This window comes from Amia ocellicauda, chromosome 21, assembly GCF_036373705.1.
Source record: "Amia ocellicauda isolate fAmiCal2 chromosome 21, fAmiCal2.hap1, whole genome shotgun sequence".
NCBI classification, from domain to species: domain Eukaryota; kingdom Metazoa; phylum Chordata; class Actinopteri; order Amiiformes; family Amiidae; genus Amia; species Amia ocellicauda.
In genome coordinates, this window is record NC_089870.1 from 16,876,032 (window position 1) to 16,894,565 (window position 18,534).

At 41.4% G+C, this 18,534-nt stretch overlaps 1 protein-coding gene across 1 annotated transcript in view; it reads right to left on the reverse strand.

Annotated features, from left to right (window-relative positions):
• Nucleotides 1-17,994, reverse strand: part of LOC136717147 (uncharacterized protein C14orf132) — a 37,050-nt gene extending 19,056 nt beyond the window's left edge. The window contains exon 1 of the mRNA XM_066694630.1: nt 17,697-17,994. Within this exon, the coding sequence (XP_066550727.1) occupies nt 17,697-17,723 (27 nt within the window). The 5' untranslated portion in view covers nt 17,724-17,994. The remainder of the gene's footprint in view (nt 1-17,696) is intronic.
• Nucleotides 17,995-18,534: the final 540 nt, after the last annotated feature.

Sequence of the window (18,534 nt, forward strand, 5' to 3'; positions counted from 1 at the left end):
CCTGCCGGCTCCTCCCCCGCTGCAGAGACCTCTCCCTCTAATTTTTACATGCCCCACTCTGACTCCGGAGAGGAGAGCAGTGGGCTTTCTCCACTGCCCCGAGTGGGCAGCCTGGTGGATGAGAGGCCCCCTAGAAAGAACATTCCTCCTGCCCCACAACTGAGACTCTCCCAGGTGAGGGGCCAGGTATGCCCTCCCGGCAGTAGTGGGAGAGCCGCAGGTCCTCAAGAGACGAGAGTCGGCGCCAGTGTCCTTTCCCAGAAAGACATCAGGGAAGTAATGGCAAGGTCACTGGCGCTGGGGGAGGAGGCCTGCGGCGGCAGACAGCCGGGAAGGGAGAGACCACCCCCTCCCCCACCATTAGTTAAAAGAACAACTAGCGGGGTCTACACAGTTTTCTCCCCAGTTGTACATAAAGCCTCTGCCCTGCCATCTGTTCGTCGGGCCTCGGCCTCAAAGGAACCAGGGAGAACCTCCAGCACCACGGGCCCTGAGCCCAGTGGAGTTTCGCCAGCCTTACCGGGTGGCGGGAGCCGAGCCCCCCCCATAGTCTTCCTAGAGGATCAAGCGGTGAGGCAAATGATTGAAATGAAAAAGAGGACCGATGTTTTAAACTCTCTGGCTAGAATGAAGGCAGATATTATTTGTTTGCAGGAGTGCGGCATCCCGTTCCAAAAAGAATATAAAGATCTTCGGGACACTTGGACCCTAGGAGAATCCTTCTGGTCGGGGTCCAATGTGTCCCGAGCGGACGGGATTGCCGTACTCCTGAAAAACCCCTTCATAATAGTTAAAACATTTAAGGTAATAGAGGCGGGCAGACTGGCCAGCCTCGATTTAAAATACAAGGGGGCTGTATTGAGGCTGGTCAATGTCTATGCCCCCACCAGCCAGAGAGAGAGAGTCCTCTTTCTCCCTCAGCTACGCCCGCTCCTGATCGGCACCTTGCCAGTTATCATTTCAGATGATTTCAACTGTGCTCTGAGGGATGTAGACTGGAGTAAGCCCCGCAACGATAGATCCAGCAGGGACCTCGCTGCGTTCGTGGAGGACTTTGAACTCTGCGACGCAGGTCGGGACCTGGTCCCCTTGTTCACCTGGGTGAGTTCTTCTGGCTCCTCCTTCTCCAGGATAGATCTCGTCCTCCTCAGTAAGCCACTGGAGAGGACCGCCATGTCTTCGGAGGCGGTCTTCTTTTCAGACCACAGGCTCCTGACGACAGAGGTGCTCATCCCGAGCACACGGGAGTCGGGGCCTGGGGTCTGGAAGCTCAACACCTCTCTGCTCGATGACCCTCGTGTTATTAAGACCTTTAGCAGACGCCTCGAGGAGTGGAGGACCCTGAAGGACCTTTTTGATTCTCCCATAGAGTGGTGGGAGATGGTGAAGAAAAGAACCAAGGGCTACTTCATTCAGCTGGGGAAACGGAAAGCTCGTGAGAGGCGGGCGAGATATTCCCATCTAAACGCCCGCCTCCAGCGCCAGAGTCTTTTACAGCTCAGAGGCTTCGACCTAGCTGAGGAGGTGGCCCGGGTCAAACTGAGTCTCTCCGCCCTCTATCGGGAGGAGCAAGAGAAGATCAAGGTCCTTTCCAGGGTCCGCATCATGGAGGACGATGAGAAATGCAGCCGATCTGATCCATCACTTTCTGTCCCTGTTGGAGTCCCGCAATGAGGGGGACGAGGAGGAGGAGTAGGATCCAGAGATCACCACCATTGAACTCTCCCAGGTGATAAAGAGTCTTAACTCTGGAAGGACACCGGGTCCCGACGGGATCCCTGCTGAGTTCTATAAGATCTTTTGGGAGGTGCTTAAGGAAGATTTAGGCCAGGTCTTGGGGTCGATGTACAGAGAGGGCAGATTGGCCCCTTCTATGAAGAAGAGTATCCTCTCCCTTCTTCACAAGAATGGAGACCAAAAAGATCTGAGGAACTGGCGGCCAGTCAGCCTCCTGTGCACCGACTACAAGATACTGGCCAAAGCACTGACGCTCCGGCTGCAGCGGCCACTCCCTCAAGTCGTGGGTCCCGACCAGGTCTGTGGTGCCCAGGGGAGATCGGCGGCCGACAACGCCATGCTGCTCAGGGATGTCGTGGCCTACTCGAACGAGAGAGGGCTTCCCCTGGTCCTAATCAGCTTGGACCAGGAGAAAGCCTTCGACAGAGTGGGCCACGAATACCTGCAGCTCGTCATGGAGAGGATGGGTCTCGCTCTTGGTCTGAGGAAGTGGGTCAAGATCATCTACAGCGGCCTAAGCAGCAGGGTCCTTGTGAACCGCCACCTGACCGAACCATTTCCGGTCAGGTCGGGGGTCCGGCAGGGTTGTCCCCTGTCGGCCCTGCTGTACGTCCTCTGCTTGGAGCCGTTCATGCAGGCGATCCGCCGGGACGTCCGGGTGACAGGATTCCATCTCCCGGGTTCCGGCGGAGAGCAACTGAAGGCCCTGGCCTATATGGACGACGTGGCCGTGGTCTGCACGGACGCTCCGTCCGTGGCCAGGGTCGAGGAACTGCTGGACGGCTTCTGCAGGGCGACGGGGGCCGCTGTGAACAAGGCCAAGAGCGAGGTCTACCTCTCCAGGGCATGGCCTGTCGGCCGGGGCCCGCCGACCGTGTTCCCTGTGAAGCCGTCTATCAAGGTTCTGGGGATCACGATCGACGGGACCAACACGGGCACCCGGAGCTGGGAGGAGGCCATAGCGAAGGTCCAAAGGAAGATCCACGGCTGGAGCACAAGGACCTTGACGATGGCTGGTAAGGTGCTGGTCGTAAAGGCCATCCTCTTCCCGATACTCCTCTACGTAGGAATGATCTTCCCCCCAGACAAGGTCATCGCAAAATTAGTGACCCGAATTATATTTCGGTTTGTCTGGGGGAGCAAAATGGAGAGGCTGAAAAGAGTACAGATGGTGAAGGGTACCCTGGATGGAGGCAGGGGGGTCCCGGACGTTGTGCGGCTGATAAAGGCGCAGGGGCTGGCCTATGTGGTAAAGAACATCCAGGCTGCTGGCAAGAAAGTGAGTTTTATGAACCGCTTTTATTTTGCCAGCAGCCTGAGACCATTCGGCCTCTGCGCCATGGACAACACCAGGCCGCACTCGTGGGATCCCCCGCCGTTCTACAGGGCGCTCCGAGCCTTTGCGCTCGAAGTAGGCCTCCATAAAGTCGTGCTGGCCTCCTGGGATTATAAGACCATCTGTAGCCAGATGAGATCTGCCCAGGAGACCAGCCGGATAGAAGATTTCCCTTTTTTTTTAAAGATTTTAATCATAAGTATTAAAAAAAATTGAATTGTTTTTATTCATGTAAAATGTAAAATACTTAACCAAATAAACAGTATATCGATCCACTGCTGGATGAAGGCCTCTGTAGATTCCCTTTTTTATGTCACGGCTACAAAGATCATTATGTAATCTTTTATGTGGTCATCTTTTAGGTCTCTTGGGATCCATTTGATAAATTCCTGTGCTCATCTGTGATCTGTTCTTCTTGTGATATACAGTTTTTGGACAGTGACACAATTGTCATCATTTTGGCTCTGTACGCCACCACAATGGATTTGAAAGTGTAGACTTTCATCTTTAATTTGAGGGTAGTTACATCCAAATTGGGTGAATGGTGTAGGAATTACACCCCTTTTTTTATGTGGTCCCCCCAATTTTAGGGAAATACACACACCTGGCCATGGAACAGCTGAGACAGCTGAGCAGCCAATTGTCCAATTACTTTTGAGCCCCTAAAATTGTGGGGACCACATATAAAAAGGGGTGTAATTCCTACACCATTCACCCAATTTGGATTTAACTACCCTCAAATTAAAGATGAAAGTCTACACTTAAAGCACATCTTCCTTTCAAATCCATTGTGGTGGCATACAGACCCAAAATGATGACAATTGTGTGTGTATTTATATATATATACATATATACACTCACCTAAAGGATTATTAGCAACACCTGTTCAATTTCTCATTAATGCAATTATCTAACCAACCAATCACATGGCAGTTGCTTCAATGCATTTAGGGGTGTGGTCCTGGTCAAGAATCTCCTGAACTCCAAACTGAATGTCTGAATGGGAAAGAAAGGTGATTTAAGCAATTTTGAGCGTGGCATGGTTGTTGGTGCCAGACGGGCCGGTCTGAGTATTTCACAATCTGCTCAGTTACTGGGATTTTCACGCACAACCATTTCTAGGGTTTACAAAGAATGGTGTGAAAAGGGAAAAACATCCAGTATGCGGCAGTCCTGTGGGCGAAAATGCCTTGTTGATGCTAGAGGTCAGAGGAGAATGAGCCGACTGATTCAAGCTGATAGAAGAGCAACTTTGACTGAAATAACCACTCGTTACAACCGAGGTATGCAGCAAAGCATTTGTGAAGCCACAACACGTACAACCTTGAGGCGGATGGGCTACAACAGCAGAAGACCCCACCGGGTACCACTCATCTCCACTACAAATAGGAAAAAGAGGCTACAATTTGCACAAGCTCACCAAAATTGGACAGTTGAAGACTGGAAAAATGTTGCCTGGTCTGATGAGTCTCGATTTCTGTTGAGACATTCAGATGGTAGAGTCAGAATTTGGCGTAAACAGAATGAGAACATGGATCCATCATGCCTTGTTACCACTGTGCAGGCTGGTGGTGGTGGTGTAATGGTGTGGGGGATGTTTTCTTGGGACACTTTAGGCCCCTTAGTGCCAATTGGGCATCGTTTAAATGCCACGGCCTACCTGAGCATTGTTTCTGACCATGTCCATCCCTTTATGACCACCATGTACCCATCCTCTGATGGCTACTTCCAGCAGGATAATGCACCATGTCACAAAGGTCGAATCATTTCAAATTGGTTTCTTGAACATGACAATGAGTTCACTGTACTAAACTGGCCCCCACAGTCACCAGATCTCAACTCAATAGAGCATCTTTGGGATGTGGTGGAACGGGAGCTTCGTGCCCTGGATGTGCATCCCACAAATCTCCATCAACTGCAAGATGCTATCCTATCAATATGGGCCAACATTTCTAAAGAATGCTTTCAGCACCTTGTTGAATCAATGCCACGTAGAATTAAGGCAGTTCTGAAGGCGAAAGGGGGTCAAACACAGTATTAGTATGGTGTTCCTAATAATCCTTTAGGTGAGTGTGTGTGTATATATATATATATACATATATATACACAGTAAGATTTACTGTCACATAACAACAATAACACAATTAATAGTAATCATGCAACACGTGCTGTAAAATGGTATAGATTCAGGTAGATTTACCACACCCGGGTTTATAGTGGCACATTTAACATCTGCTAGACAGGGACATTTCTTCTCTGACTGTTAATACAAAATAGTTATAATTATAAGAAGAAGAAGAAGAAGAAGAAGAAGAAGAACTGTTCTTAATAAAAAGAAAATGAAACTTTCTGCATCTGTTTGTATTGCTTTCCAATTTATTAAAATGCAAACAAACTTTATTATTCTTTAATTTTATACAAATTATATACATCTAAATTAGCAGGGGTGGGGGGTGCAATGGCATATTGTCGGGGGTGCTTGCAGATCGAGTTTAGCCCGGCGATGAGAGCGGGGCGCAACGTGTGTGCTTGTGCATTAAAGTGTCTTTTCGTTATTGTGGTTATTCTGTGTCAAGTTCACTCTACTGCATGTCTGTTTGTGTTTCTGATGCACACTTCTTGCCTGATCCGGCATGTGTGGAAGAACCGGGAAGAACACAAGGCGTCGTCCAAATGATGAAAAATATTGCCGTAAAGAGTGGGATTTGCGACAACAAAATAAACGATAAGAGAATAATATGAAACGATAGACTTTTTTCTATCTTCACACGATATATATTGTCATATTGCACAGCCCTAAAAATAACTATAGTCCCATTAGTCTACTTACCATCTTGAACAAAGTATTTACAATGATATAAACACATCGACTTCAAGACACACTGGACTTCACCCCAACCAAGAGAACAAGCAACATTCAGAAGTGGATACAACAAGATGGATCTTATACAAGTTGTCAGAGAAGTATTGGAACGATGCCGAGAATATAAGCTTCCTCTGTGACTGGGTTTTATTGACTGAGAAAGCATTTTATTCAATATACAAGCTCAGTCATCAGGGCTCTAAAAAATCTAAACATTGAGGAAACCTATACAACTCTTATTAAATATATCTACAAAAATGCTACATCAACAATCCAACTCCACCAAGACACTGACCAGATCAAGACTTGTAAAGGATTACGTAAAGGAGACACAATCTCTCCAAAACCCTTCACAGCAACTCTTGAAGAAGTGTTTAATACTTAGGACTGGGAAGAAAAACAGAACTTAAACAGCTTACGATTTGTCGATGACATTGTCATATTTACAAAAACCCCTAATGAGATGCAACTTCAATTTCAAGATCTCTCACATTTATAATAAAGATTTGAAATAAAACAGTATTTTGGCAGCTCCCAAAACACTATTTTGATTCATGTTTTAATATCAATGAAAAATCATATATTAATAAGGTTTATTGAATTGAATTAATAATGTTCCTAATGGTTTTATAAGCTATTTATCAATCATTTATTAATGACACTGAAATATAAAGCCTTACCAAAAATGATACAGTCTCCAGACGATACAAAGAAGCAGGGGAAGATGTGTGCTTGGAATAACAAGAAGAGACAGAGAAAAAATGAATGGATCTGAGAACAAACGAAAATGTGACATCATTGATAAGGTGAAAATGTTAAAATGGCAGTGGACCTGACACATTGTAGGAAGAATAGATGAAAGACAGACAAAGGAAGCTGTTGAATGGATACCAAGAGATGAAAAAAAGACCTAGATGACGACCACATAGAAGATGGGAAGATGAAATTATAAACTCAGCAAGAGGAGACATCTTGGGGACCCTTCATCCAGCAGTGGATTGATATATAATTAATGTGAATTTAACTGACTAAATGTTTGATACTTAAAATAAACAAACAAATACATGTTTTAAAATAATTAAAGTTTAATGAAAGAAAATGACCTGTTAGGTAGGATATATATTGTATTAATCATTCTGTACCTGAAACTAATTAATTTTATACGAGACAACTTACTACAACAGTGAGTGACTTTTCCAGGTCAAACAGCACTTTGAAATCATTTTACCAGTATAGTTGAAAGCAAGTAGTGAGTTTACAGCCAAATTATGTAATACTTCATAGTTTATATGTATGTTTTTACCGAACCATCATATATTTGCAGGGGCAAATATCTATGTGTGTGTGTGTGTGTGTGTGTGTGTGTGTGTGTGTGTGTGTGTGTCAGTCAGGGTCCCCTGGAGAGAATATATAATATAGTTTCAAAAATTCTTGAGCCAACAGACAAAAGACAGCTGTTCATAATCTGTAAGATTTGTCACCCTAGGCATTAATGACTGCTTTAACAGTTTTAACTATTACTAGAAGAGCCTGCCTTGTCATATTGCATTTGGTGATATATATTGGGTGTGTATGGTGTGCATATGGGCAAATGTGTAAGACCTAGAAGAGACCCTGCTTGTGGTAATTTACTTGAATTGCTTCGACTAGAAACCACATCACCACCTGCCTGCATATATTTTTATGATACACTGCAGACCACCTCTCCTGTAAATGCCAAAATAAGATAAGATGTCTGCAGATATTAGAGTTCTTCTCAAACAGCAGTCAAGTTAAAAATGACCTGAAGTGGTTTGTTTTCCTGAGGGTAAAGCCATCGGCACCCCCCACATCTTACTAGTGCTGTACTGCTTTTACTTGAGCATGCTTACATGAGACAGCATCAGCCCAACACCATATCCTGTAGGAGTCCTACGGCTTCACCTTTTACTGACAAATCTTTTCTCACGTATTTCCTTTTCTATAAGATGAGAGCAGTATTCTGCTTAAATTATGCAAAACAAGAAAAATAAGGTTTCAGTTCAGCAATCACACAGATGACGGTGTTTGATAAGCAGGTATGGTGTGTGTGTTATATGTCATTGTCTTTGATCTGCAAGGGATTCTGCAAATTAGTTTTGTAAATGGAAGAGCACAGGCTATTGATGCTGAAGTCGAATAATAGCTTAAAATCAAGGTTGGGATGACAGGCATGGCCAGTAAAGCATTACACGTGTCTGTGGCCACCAAAAGGTATTTCAAAACAACATTAAATCCATATTTAGTTGTGAATGAGCATTAGTGTCAGCCCTAGCATGCAAACCGAAATAATGTCATATTGTTGAACTATTTGGTATTTCTTCTATTAGCCCCAGGCTATATTGAACTCTTTGCTGCTGCGGAGATCTCATTACAGATACTTAGGCTATGATTCTTCATTATCACCAGTGCTTACATTTTCCTTTTGGTCTTCATAAGACTGTGCAGTGTCTCATGAAATGCTCCCAAACGGGTGTCTGTGGATGAAATGACAGTGACCGCTGCTCAGCACTTTGGTTGCTAAGCTGCAGTACAAGGCACTAAAATGTGAATATTTGTATCACTTTATTTTACCTCAAGATAGAGCCCTGATCAATCTCTTATTTTGATGCATGGATAAAGTAGACATTACCTGATGTTAAGAACCAACAGCATTTTTTAATGTTGCCCATAATTTAAATGCATCAATACTTGAGAAATCCTGTAAGATATACTATTTGAAAACGAACAGCTATAGCTACAAAAAAATATATAATAATGTCTGTCCGAGAAACATTATTTGTATTGTTAGAGAAAAAGAGTTCAGTGTAGGTCACATTCCAGGCTTTTTACAGACTGACACCATAGTTGTATGGGGTTTGAAATGTTTGCAATATAGCAGAGCACATATGCAGATTTTACCATTACTTTTGATTACCTACAAAAATGTATGTTCTCAATTCATTAGCCCTTCATATTGCATCTCTGTTTGTAAGAAATAATTCTAGATAATCTGTTTTTATCCTTTCACCAACAGTAGCTGATCCCTAGGAGCTACAATTGACGAAAGACATCAAGAAACCGAAATGACAAAACATTAAATATTAAAATATAAATGGCCAAGCTTGCTAAACCACCACGTACTTCTAATTACTATGCATTTAGAGGGAACATCCTGCCTAATAATCAAGTGTCCTTCTCTGGTACCTGTGCATCAGATTGATTCTCTCCAATCAAGAGTAGATTTAACTTGCCTTAGCTGTAGGTTGTCTTGTTGTTTGGTAATTAGTGACAGGGGAGATGAAGCATTCTATTTTAGGCTCCTTTATATTGAATTTCTGAATAGCTTATAGATTAGAAGCACTGAAAGGCAAACAATACAGCTTCAAAACTGACTTAAATCTACATTGTGAAAACATAATTCTGCATATCCCCTGCCTATTCAGCTATTTCTGAAGGTTAGGTAAACAATATTATATATATATATATAGTTTAGCTATATATACACACACTGTGGCCTCCAGATACAATCCAGCATATACCATCGAAGAAGAATAACAAATAGATGATTTAACAGCAGAAATGCAAGGGTGCAATCATAGTTTATCAATTAAATTAAAATATACCAACTTGTAATAAAAATACTGCACAAACCATGTTATGGCAAATTATAGCATATATGTATATATATATACACACACACTCACCTAAAGGATTATTAGGAACACCATACTAATACTGTGTTTGACCCCCTTTCGCCTTCAGAACTGCATTAATTCTACGTGGCATTGATTCAACAAGGTGCTGAAAGCATTCTTTAGAAATGTTGGCCCATATTGATAGGATAGCATCTTGCAGTTGATGGAGATTTGTGGGATGCACATCCAGGGCACGAAGCTCCCGTTCCACCACATCCCAAAGATGCTCTATTGGGTTGAGATCTGGTGACTGTGGGGGCCAGTTTAGTACAGTGAACTCATTGTCATGTTCAAGAAGGTTGTATGTGTTGTGGCTTCACAAATGCTTTGCTGCATACCTCGGTTGTAACGAGTGGTTATTTCAGACAAAGTTGCTCTTCTATCAGCTTGAATCAGTCGGCCCATTCTCCTCTGACCTCTAGCATCAACAAGGCATTTTCGCCCACAGGACTGCCGCATACTGGATGTTTTTCCCTTTTCACACCATTCTTTGTAAACCCTAGAAATGGTTGTGCGTGAAAATCCCAGTAACTGAGCAGATTGTGAAATACTCAGACCGGCCCGTCTGGCACCAACAACCATGCCACGCTCAAAATTGCTTAAATCACCTTTCTTTCCCATTCAGACATTCAGTTTGGAGTTCAGGAGATTGTCTTGACCAGGACCACACCCCTAAATGCATTGAAGCAACTGCCATGTGATTGGTTGGTTAGATAATTGCATTAATGAGAAATTGAACAGGTGTTCCTAATAATCCTTTAGGTGAGTGTATATCCCATAACAACATAACACACGTAATAGTAATCACACAACACTTGCGCTGTAATGTGTTGCATTCTGCATATATTTACCATGACAGCCTGCATGTGGTATTTGTTAGTTTTGTATATTTAATGATTAACAAAATACAAGTTTGAATGTCTTTGGTCTTATTTTGTAGCTTGACTGGATAAAAACAAGACATATTGATATATCGTGTATTGCCCAAACTTCTAAAAATATCGAGATATAATTTTTAAGTCATATTGCCCAGCCCTAGTTCTTTTGATATGTTTTGTCTCCCTTCTTGTGAGGAGAATGATGGTTGCATTATTTCATTAATCTTGTACTTGTTTATTTCTGAGATATTTTGTGAAAATAGCCTACTTCATATACAAGAAAACAAATGTGTTTATAATATTCTCTATTCAACATACAGTGAGGGAAAAAATTATTTGATCCCCTGCTGACTTTGTACGTTTGCCCACTGACAAAGAAATGATCAGTCTATAATTTTAATGGTAGGTGTATTTTAACAATGAGAGACAGAATAACAACCAAAAAATCCAGAAAAACGCATTTCAAAAAAGATATAAATTGATTTGCATGTTAATGAGTGAAATTATTATTTGATCCCCTATCAATCAGCAAGATTTCTGGCTCCCAGGTGTCTTTTATACAGGTAACGAGCTGAGATTAGGAGCACTCTCTTAAAGGGAGTGCTCCTAATCTCAGCTCGTTACCTGTATAAAAGACACCTGTCCACAGAAGCAAACAATCAATCAGATTCCAAACTCTCCACCATGGCCAAGACCAAAGAGCTGTCCAAGGATGTCAGGGACAAGATTGTAGACCTACACAAGGCTGGAATGGGCTACAAGACCATCGCCAAGCAGCTTGGTGAGAAGGTGACAACAGTTGGTGCGATTATTCGCAAATGGAAGAAACCCAAAATAACTGCCAGTCTCCCTCGGTCTGGGGCTTCATGCAAGATCTCACCTCGTGGAGTTTCAATGATCATGAGAACAGTGAGGAATCAGCCCAGAACTACACGGGAGGATCTTGTTAATGATCTCAAGGCAGCTGGGACCATAGTCACCAAGAAAACAATTGGTAACACACTACGCCGTGAAGGACTGAAATCCTGCAGCGCCCGCAAGGTCCCCCTGCTCAAGAAAGCACATGTACAGGCCCGTCTGAAGTTTGCTAATGAACATCTGAATGATTCAGAGGAGAACTGGGTGAAAGTGTTGTGGTCAGATGAGACCAAAATCGAGCTCTTTGTCATCAACTCAACTCACCGTGTTTGGAGGAGGAGGAATGACCCCAAGAACACCATCCCCACCGTCAAACATGGAGGTGGAAACATTATGCTTTGGGGGTGTTTTTCTGCTAAGGGGACAGGACAACTGCACCGCATCAAAGGGACGATGGACGGGGCCATGTACCGTCAAATCTTGGGTGAGAACCTCCTTCCCTCAGCCAGGGCATTGAAAATGGGTCGTGGATGGGTATTCCAGCATGACAATGACCCAAAACACACAGCCAAGGCAACAAAGGAGTGGCTCAAGAAGAAGCACATTAAGGTCCTGGAGTGGCCTAGCCAGTCTCCAGACCTTAATCCCATAGAAAATCTGTGGAGGGAGCTGAAGGTTCGAGTTGCCAAACGTCAGCCTCGAAACCTTAGTGACTTGGAGAGGATCTGCAAAGAGGAGTGGGACAAAATCCCTCCTGAGATGTGTGCAAACCTGGTGGCCAACTACAAGAAACGTCTGACCTCTGTGATTGCCAACAAGGGTTTTGCCACCAAGTACTAAGTCGAAGGGGTCAAATACTTATTTCCCTCATTAACATGCAAATCAATTTATAACTTTTTTGAAATGCGTTTTTCTTGATTTTTTTGTTGTTATTCTGTCTCTCACTGTTAAAATACACCTACCATTAAAATTATAGACTGATCATTTCTTTGTCAGTGGGCAAACGTACAAAATCAGCAGGGGAACAAATACTTTTTTCCCTCACTGTAAATTCATGGTTCCAACCGGCAATTACATTTAAATATAAAAAGGTAAAATTATGCTTGATCACTATAACTAAGAAAATGTTTCCATGTTTCATGTTTCCATGTTGGTGGAAAAAAAAAACATTCTAAAAACATCTAACACATCAAAAATAAGTACGCCTTTCTATCTTTCTCTTCCTTTTCAACAGATCTGAAACATTCTCAAAGTGAATTGACATTTGTGGTTCAAGACTTCAATCACTAACGTCTGTCAGTATTCTCTTTCGATTCTTGAAAAAATAAATTAAGGTGATATCAATCTGCTTACCACTGGTGACAAAAGGCAGATGACATCACAGCTGAGCGCTCTCAAATTTTCCCCCATTTACTCACGACCAACCAGGAATGTTCAACAAAGACTTGTAAACGTGATTACTTTCTCGTTAGACAGCCCATGTTAATTTTGAAAATGATTTTTGACCTATCCTATTACATTAGACCTAATGAACTATGAGTTTACATTTCACATCCCTGGCAATCTATGCATTTAATTTTAAAAGAGAAGTAATTGATTTTTCATTATAAGCAAAAGCACTCACCAAAAGACAAAATTAGTCATAGAGGAATGGAAGCAGCTGGATGTCAAGTTGAAAAAAGCAAAAAACAGCTTAGTATCATATTCGAGAGAGTGTGAGATTAATTCTGTGTGTGTGTTTGCAGTTTAACACTTACATTCACTGTTATACTAAGCAAAAGAGAGGAAAAAAAAACTACTGTAGCACAGTCAAGTTTAAGAAAACCATATCCTTAGTCTGCTGTATGTAACACAGTATTGAATGGTAACCCTACTTTTAGGAGGGACAGAAAGAATATACATTTTTCGGTTATCATTTTTCTTGTAGACATTTCATACAATTCCAATTATTTGTTTAGTTTTTAGTTTGCACAGATTTACCAAAGGGAGCCTGTTTCACATGAATGTCACTAGAATACCTCTCCAGAACTTTACAGAGTGCTTTGTTAACACCACTAATGACACAGAAGAGGTGTAATAAAACAATATGACATTATGTATAAGCAATTCTGCCCACTTCAGGTCTAGCATTGTTAATATAATTAACTCAGGTGGAACAAAAACCAGCAGCCACTGATGTCTCCTGGTGAGGAGCACTAATTCGAATTAGCTAAATTAGAATATTCAGGATTCTGTGAGAACAGTTTAAATGATTTGTAACAATGCAACATCTCTCAACCAGAGTGCTCCCATCTTGCTTTCAGCACGGATTACACAACAGAACCTCAGCGCTCCTGCAGGCGATCAGTGCGCTTGGCATGAAACCTCTTCCTTCTAATTAAACAAAAAGGTCTTTATTATCTCATGATAATGGGACAGCATACCTCAGGATGTCAACATTACCAGCCATTATCACAAGATAACAAAGTTGAAATCGCGAAACACTGAGATAAATCACCTGATTCATCACCTGCTCCAAGAAAAAGTGTCTGAAACCCAAAAACCTTCCATAATCTATGTCAAGATCCAAAGAAAAAACATCTGAAAACCTTCAATATATGAACTTGTTTTCATCAGTTGACCATACTAAATGATCTGAAATCCTTTTCCTTTTTAGTTTTCTAATTCCGATATGGTAATATAATTCAACATCATGAATATCTTCTATCGAGCTCAATAGCCTGCACTCTAGAGTTGACTGGTTTTGGGATTATGTCAGTTATAAACTAATGCTGGAGCTACTACATGGAGGTTAAAAGTAAAACAGAAACTAAAGGCCAATTGAATCACTGCAAGAAGTCTTACGGAAACTTTTTTTGTGTCTTTTAAATGTCGAACAAGAACTTGAAATGGTGCTAATGGTGTATTTTTTTGACTTGAATCTTCCACCTGAAAACTTCCCTAGTAAAGACCATGGACCCTGCTGCATTAATATTATAGCAATTTCATCTTTACTGTCAGTATTCAGTGACACAAGAGAGGAACCTGCCATGATGCTTTTGACAAGTATTAATGGGATGTTCCTTTACAGCTTGTGGCAGGTCTACAGTGCAACCCTTTAAGATGCCCACTGGCAGCTCAACACTGTTGCACAGCTGTCAACAGCTATCAAAGGTACCCTATCATTTTGTTGCAGCTCTTTTAAACTGTAAATAAATAAACACTTTTTCATCTCATCTCAAACTCATTTATCAGCTGTGTCAAAAGTGCTCCCAATATTACCCTAAATCCCTAATTTATCTGACTCTACTATGCTGTCAGCATGGAAAAACCCTTCCGCTTCAGACCACTAACTAGCTAGGCTTCATGACTCTTTTCTCAACACTGAGAAAAGTTATGACACAATTAGTCACCCTCTGTGAAGCAGTGGTAGGTAGGAATTTTAAAAACGAAAATGAGAACAAATGATTTCCAGATTTGCTTAGCAAATGTGTCACTTTTTGATGATTTGACAGTGATTAAAGCTCTACAAGCAAGAAGTGAGGAGTCATTTTATCTAGACTGAAATGACTAATCGGCAATTCCAATCTTATTAGGATACTGATTTTCTTTTGTGTGAATTAAAAAATGTTATACATTTTGTCATGAAATGAATTGAGCACTGTACATCTATTGTAAATGTAATATTGCTCTTATATTTTGTAAGTCAAATAAATAAATAATATTACTACTCCAGTCTAACATTTAACCCTTAAAGAAACCCTTTTAGGCATTTATGCAAGTAGACTTATATTTGTGACAACTAGCTTGAAACAGAAGATATTCTAAAAAGACAGACTTATTCCTGGGGCCTCCGAGTGCAACATGTTTCCCTACTTTGTGACGTTTCATTTCATTTTTTAAGAAATGAGCGACAGAAAAAATAAAATGCTCGTTTCTCCTTTCTTTACTGATTTATGTTACACATTTCCTCATATGAATCCTGGGTTTAAATTATTTAATGATTAGATTTCAGATTATATTGTGATGTTAGTAATTTGGTAACTGACTGACTTTGTACCATTGCGTCGGTAATTAAAGAGAAATGGCCTTGAATGTACCATTTTCATTTTGCATTGTAATTGCTGAACATAGTGACACCAGGATTAAAAATGATTAATTACAGCTGCCCTCATATTATTCTACAAATTATCTATGGAACAACCATTGGCAGCAAGGCAGCATTTATCACGGGAAAATGCATCATTTTGTACATTCTTTTTCCATCTGAAATGCATCTAAATGGAATTAAGAACAACAAGAAAACACAGAAATAGGCCCACTGATTCATCAACTCAAAGGTCAGTGACACTGAATTACTCTAATGAATATACAAACCAGCACAATTTCACTTCCAACCTTGGATGAATACCAGCCAGAGAGCATCAGAAGTCACCCTTTCAGATTTATGAGGGTAAAAATTCAGAAGGACAGCAAAGATTTTTAATAAAGCATTCTGGGGATGCTGCTCATTTACATTTCCCCTTGAAGCTGTACTATAATAATAATTTAGGGCAATTTAATTACAATTGTCTTTCTTTAGCCCTAACCTTGAAAGGAAACAGATGCATTCCTAAATTTAATACCATTTTCATATATAAGTAAGCACATTTATCACAGCACTCCACAGAAAACCTAAACTGAACATAAGGTGGTGGCAAGCTGGCCAGCAAGAGTATATTTGTAAAGAATGTGTGAAAAACATTTATTTCCACCAGCAGAATTGAACTTGGTTGCTTACAATATGAATCAATTGATATATGACTGCTATTAGAAGATGGATTTTAGTTAAATTAAATGAATTCTTCAGGAGATGAGATTAGACACTTACACCAAAATGTATTGTATATTTAACGAAGAGAGCTTTCAACACTGAAAATATAAATAAACAAGCAAAACAATGATAATTGGCAAAACCAAAAAGTGAAAACAGACATCTGTTTCAAAGAAAGCAGCTGAATAAAGGTATCAATATTTAATTAAATTTAAATTAAATTCACTTTGCAATTAATTGAATGCATTTGGTTCTGTTTGGTTCTGCTTAATGTATTTTCCCATTAAAATAATAATTAAATAGGACTCCTGGGTGTCACTTTCAGAAACTTTGCAAAGTTACAAATAAATGTATTACAGACAATATATGGAACTGTACACTTCTATATTGATGATTATCAGATAAATTAGTAAAACATCCAATCAATGTATGTATGAAAATTGACTTTCAGCTAGAGTACCTTATTTAATTACAATCAATCAAAATTGATACTAATAACCCATAGGTAAAATATACCATTTTGCCTTCTGCAGTCAGAACATAATTAGGATTAGGATGAAAAACCACTGTAACTACATTCGCACCCATTTGCAGCTCATGGATATTGTAGTTTGTAGTGGGTATGAGATGGATTTACTGTAATACAGCATCATTTAAAATGTGATTTTTAAAAACAATACAAATATGGATTCTTTGCTTAGATTATGTAGTTACCTGTAGGATGACTTTATTATTGGGAAACAATAGCATACAACCAGAATGACTCCAATAGCACATATTACACATCAGTATAGGCTCATATACAAACAATATATAACTAGAATTAAAGCCACTGATCTGAGTGCTTTCACTATTTCTGTCGTATGTTGGTCTGGACTACATAAGATAGGGCGGACTATAGTTAGTCTATGTACTCTGAATGAAAGCACTTTCAAAGTTCATGTAGTAATTTGCATACAGTATTCATAACCAGGACGCTTTCAAAGAAGACGTGTAGATCCATGGCAAATGCCCAATGCAAAAGTGATCTAAGGTCATTTTAGGAAATCCTATAAGAAATACGACGATTTGTGATCAACCTAAACGGAATAAGAAAATGCAAACATCAGAAGGGACAGCTCCTTAAACCGACCACTTACACAGGATGAAATGCAAAAGAAGAGCAAAGTAAGTCATAGATATGCATGATGGGTCAAGCCTTATTTATACTGCGATTGTCTACATAGCATCTACAAATATCACGGCGTGCATCTGACACAAAGCAGACTGCGAAAGCATGCATGGCCAGCGGCTTTAAACTGGATGGGCAAGCAAAGCAGTGTGAACTGAGCGGACAGGTGTGTAACATGAATCGCGCATTGATTGTTTTGTAATAACTTTGTATCCCCGGGCACGCCCTTGCCCGAGTGCAATACGCGCAAAGTTCAGACACACCACTTGTCTGTGCCATCTCCCATGTCCATGTCCATGGCCATCCAGTGAGCAATAAAAACCGTGCGTGCAGCAACAGCGCACGTACAAAACAGCAATGTCCTACCTGTGCAGCCATGAACGAAAGATCCATGATGTTCAGTCAACACAGCCCAGAATAAATTAGACACCGGGAACTAGACGTCTTATTCCCACATAGAGCACCCGATTTCTTCCTACACCTTTAAAATCGCATCTCGGCTCCAGCTCGTATGCATGCCTTGCACCGCTGGGTAGTGTTTTAAGGCAGTGCTCTGTTCAGAGAGAGAGAGAGAGAGAGAGAGAGGATGAGGGTGGGGGGAGGCGGAGAGAGAGGGGGTAATGGGAGTGAGGGGGCGTACATGCATATGCGTGTGTCTTCTGGATATCTGTCGGTTGACGTGTGCTGGCGAGTGAGTTGTCGAGGGAGAGAACAACAGTGTGAGCGACAGTCGGATGATTGACAGCCCCCACCCACCCCACCCCGTGGGACTGATCGCTACCTGTTACTGAGCACATGATGCGCGGTCGTGCGCAAAGAAAGCAATCTGCATGTAGCATTTGCGTGTTTTCACTTTGCCACCGAAGTGTTACTTTGTTGTGTAATGTTAAACAGTGGATGTGGCTCATTTCTCCACTTGTGTGCTGTATTTTGCTGCCTTTCTCTCGGTAGGTGTGTATGCTGCGTGTTTACAGGTGCAAATGCAATTCTCTCTTCATGCAGGTTCTTGCTCATGGTGGGGAAATGCATTTACAAAAACACAACACCAATGAAGATAAAGTGTCTTAAAGATGCTTCTGGCAGACGGGTAACTAGTATACAGATTTTAATAGAGAGATAGCAATCTCTCCAGAATACAGGAGGGATGTCTGATCTGGACGCAGACTTTAGCTCTGGTCTCGCCTGTAGGCTGTGACCCTGAGAG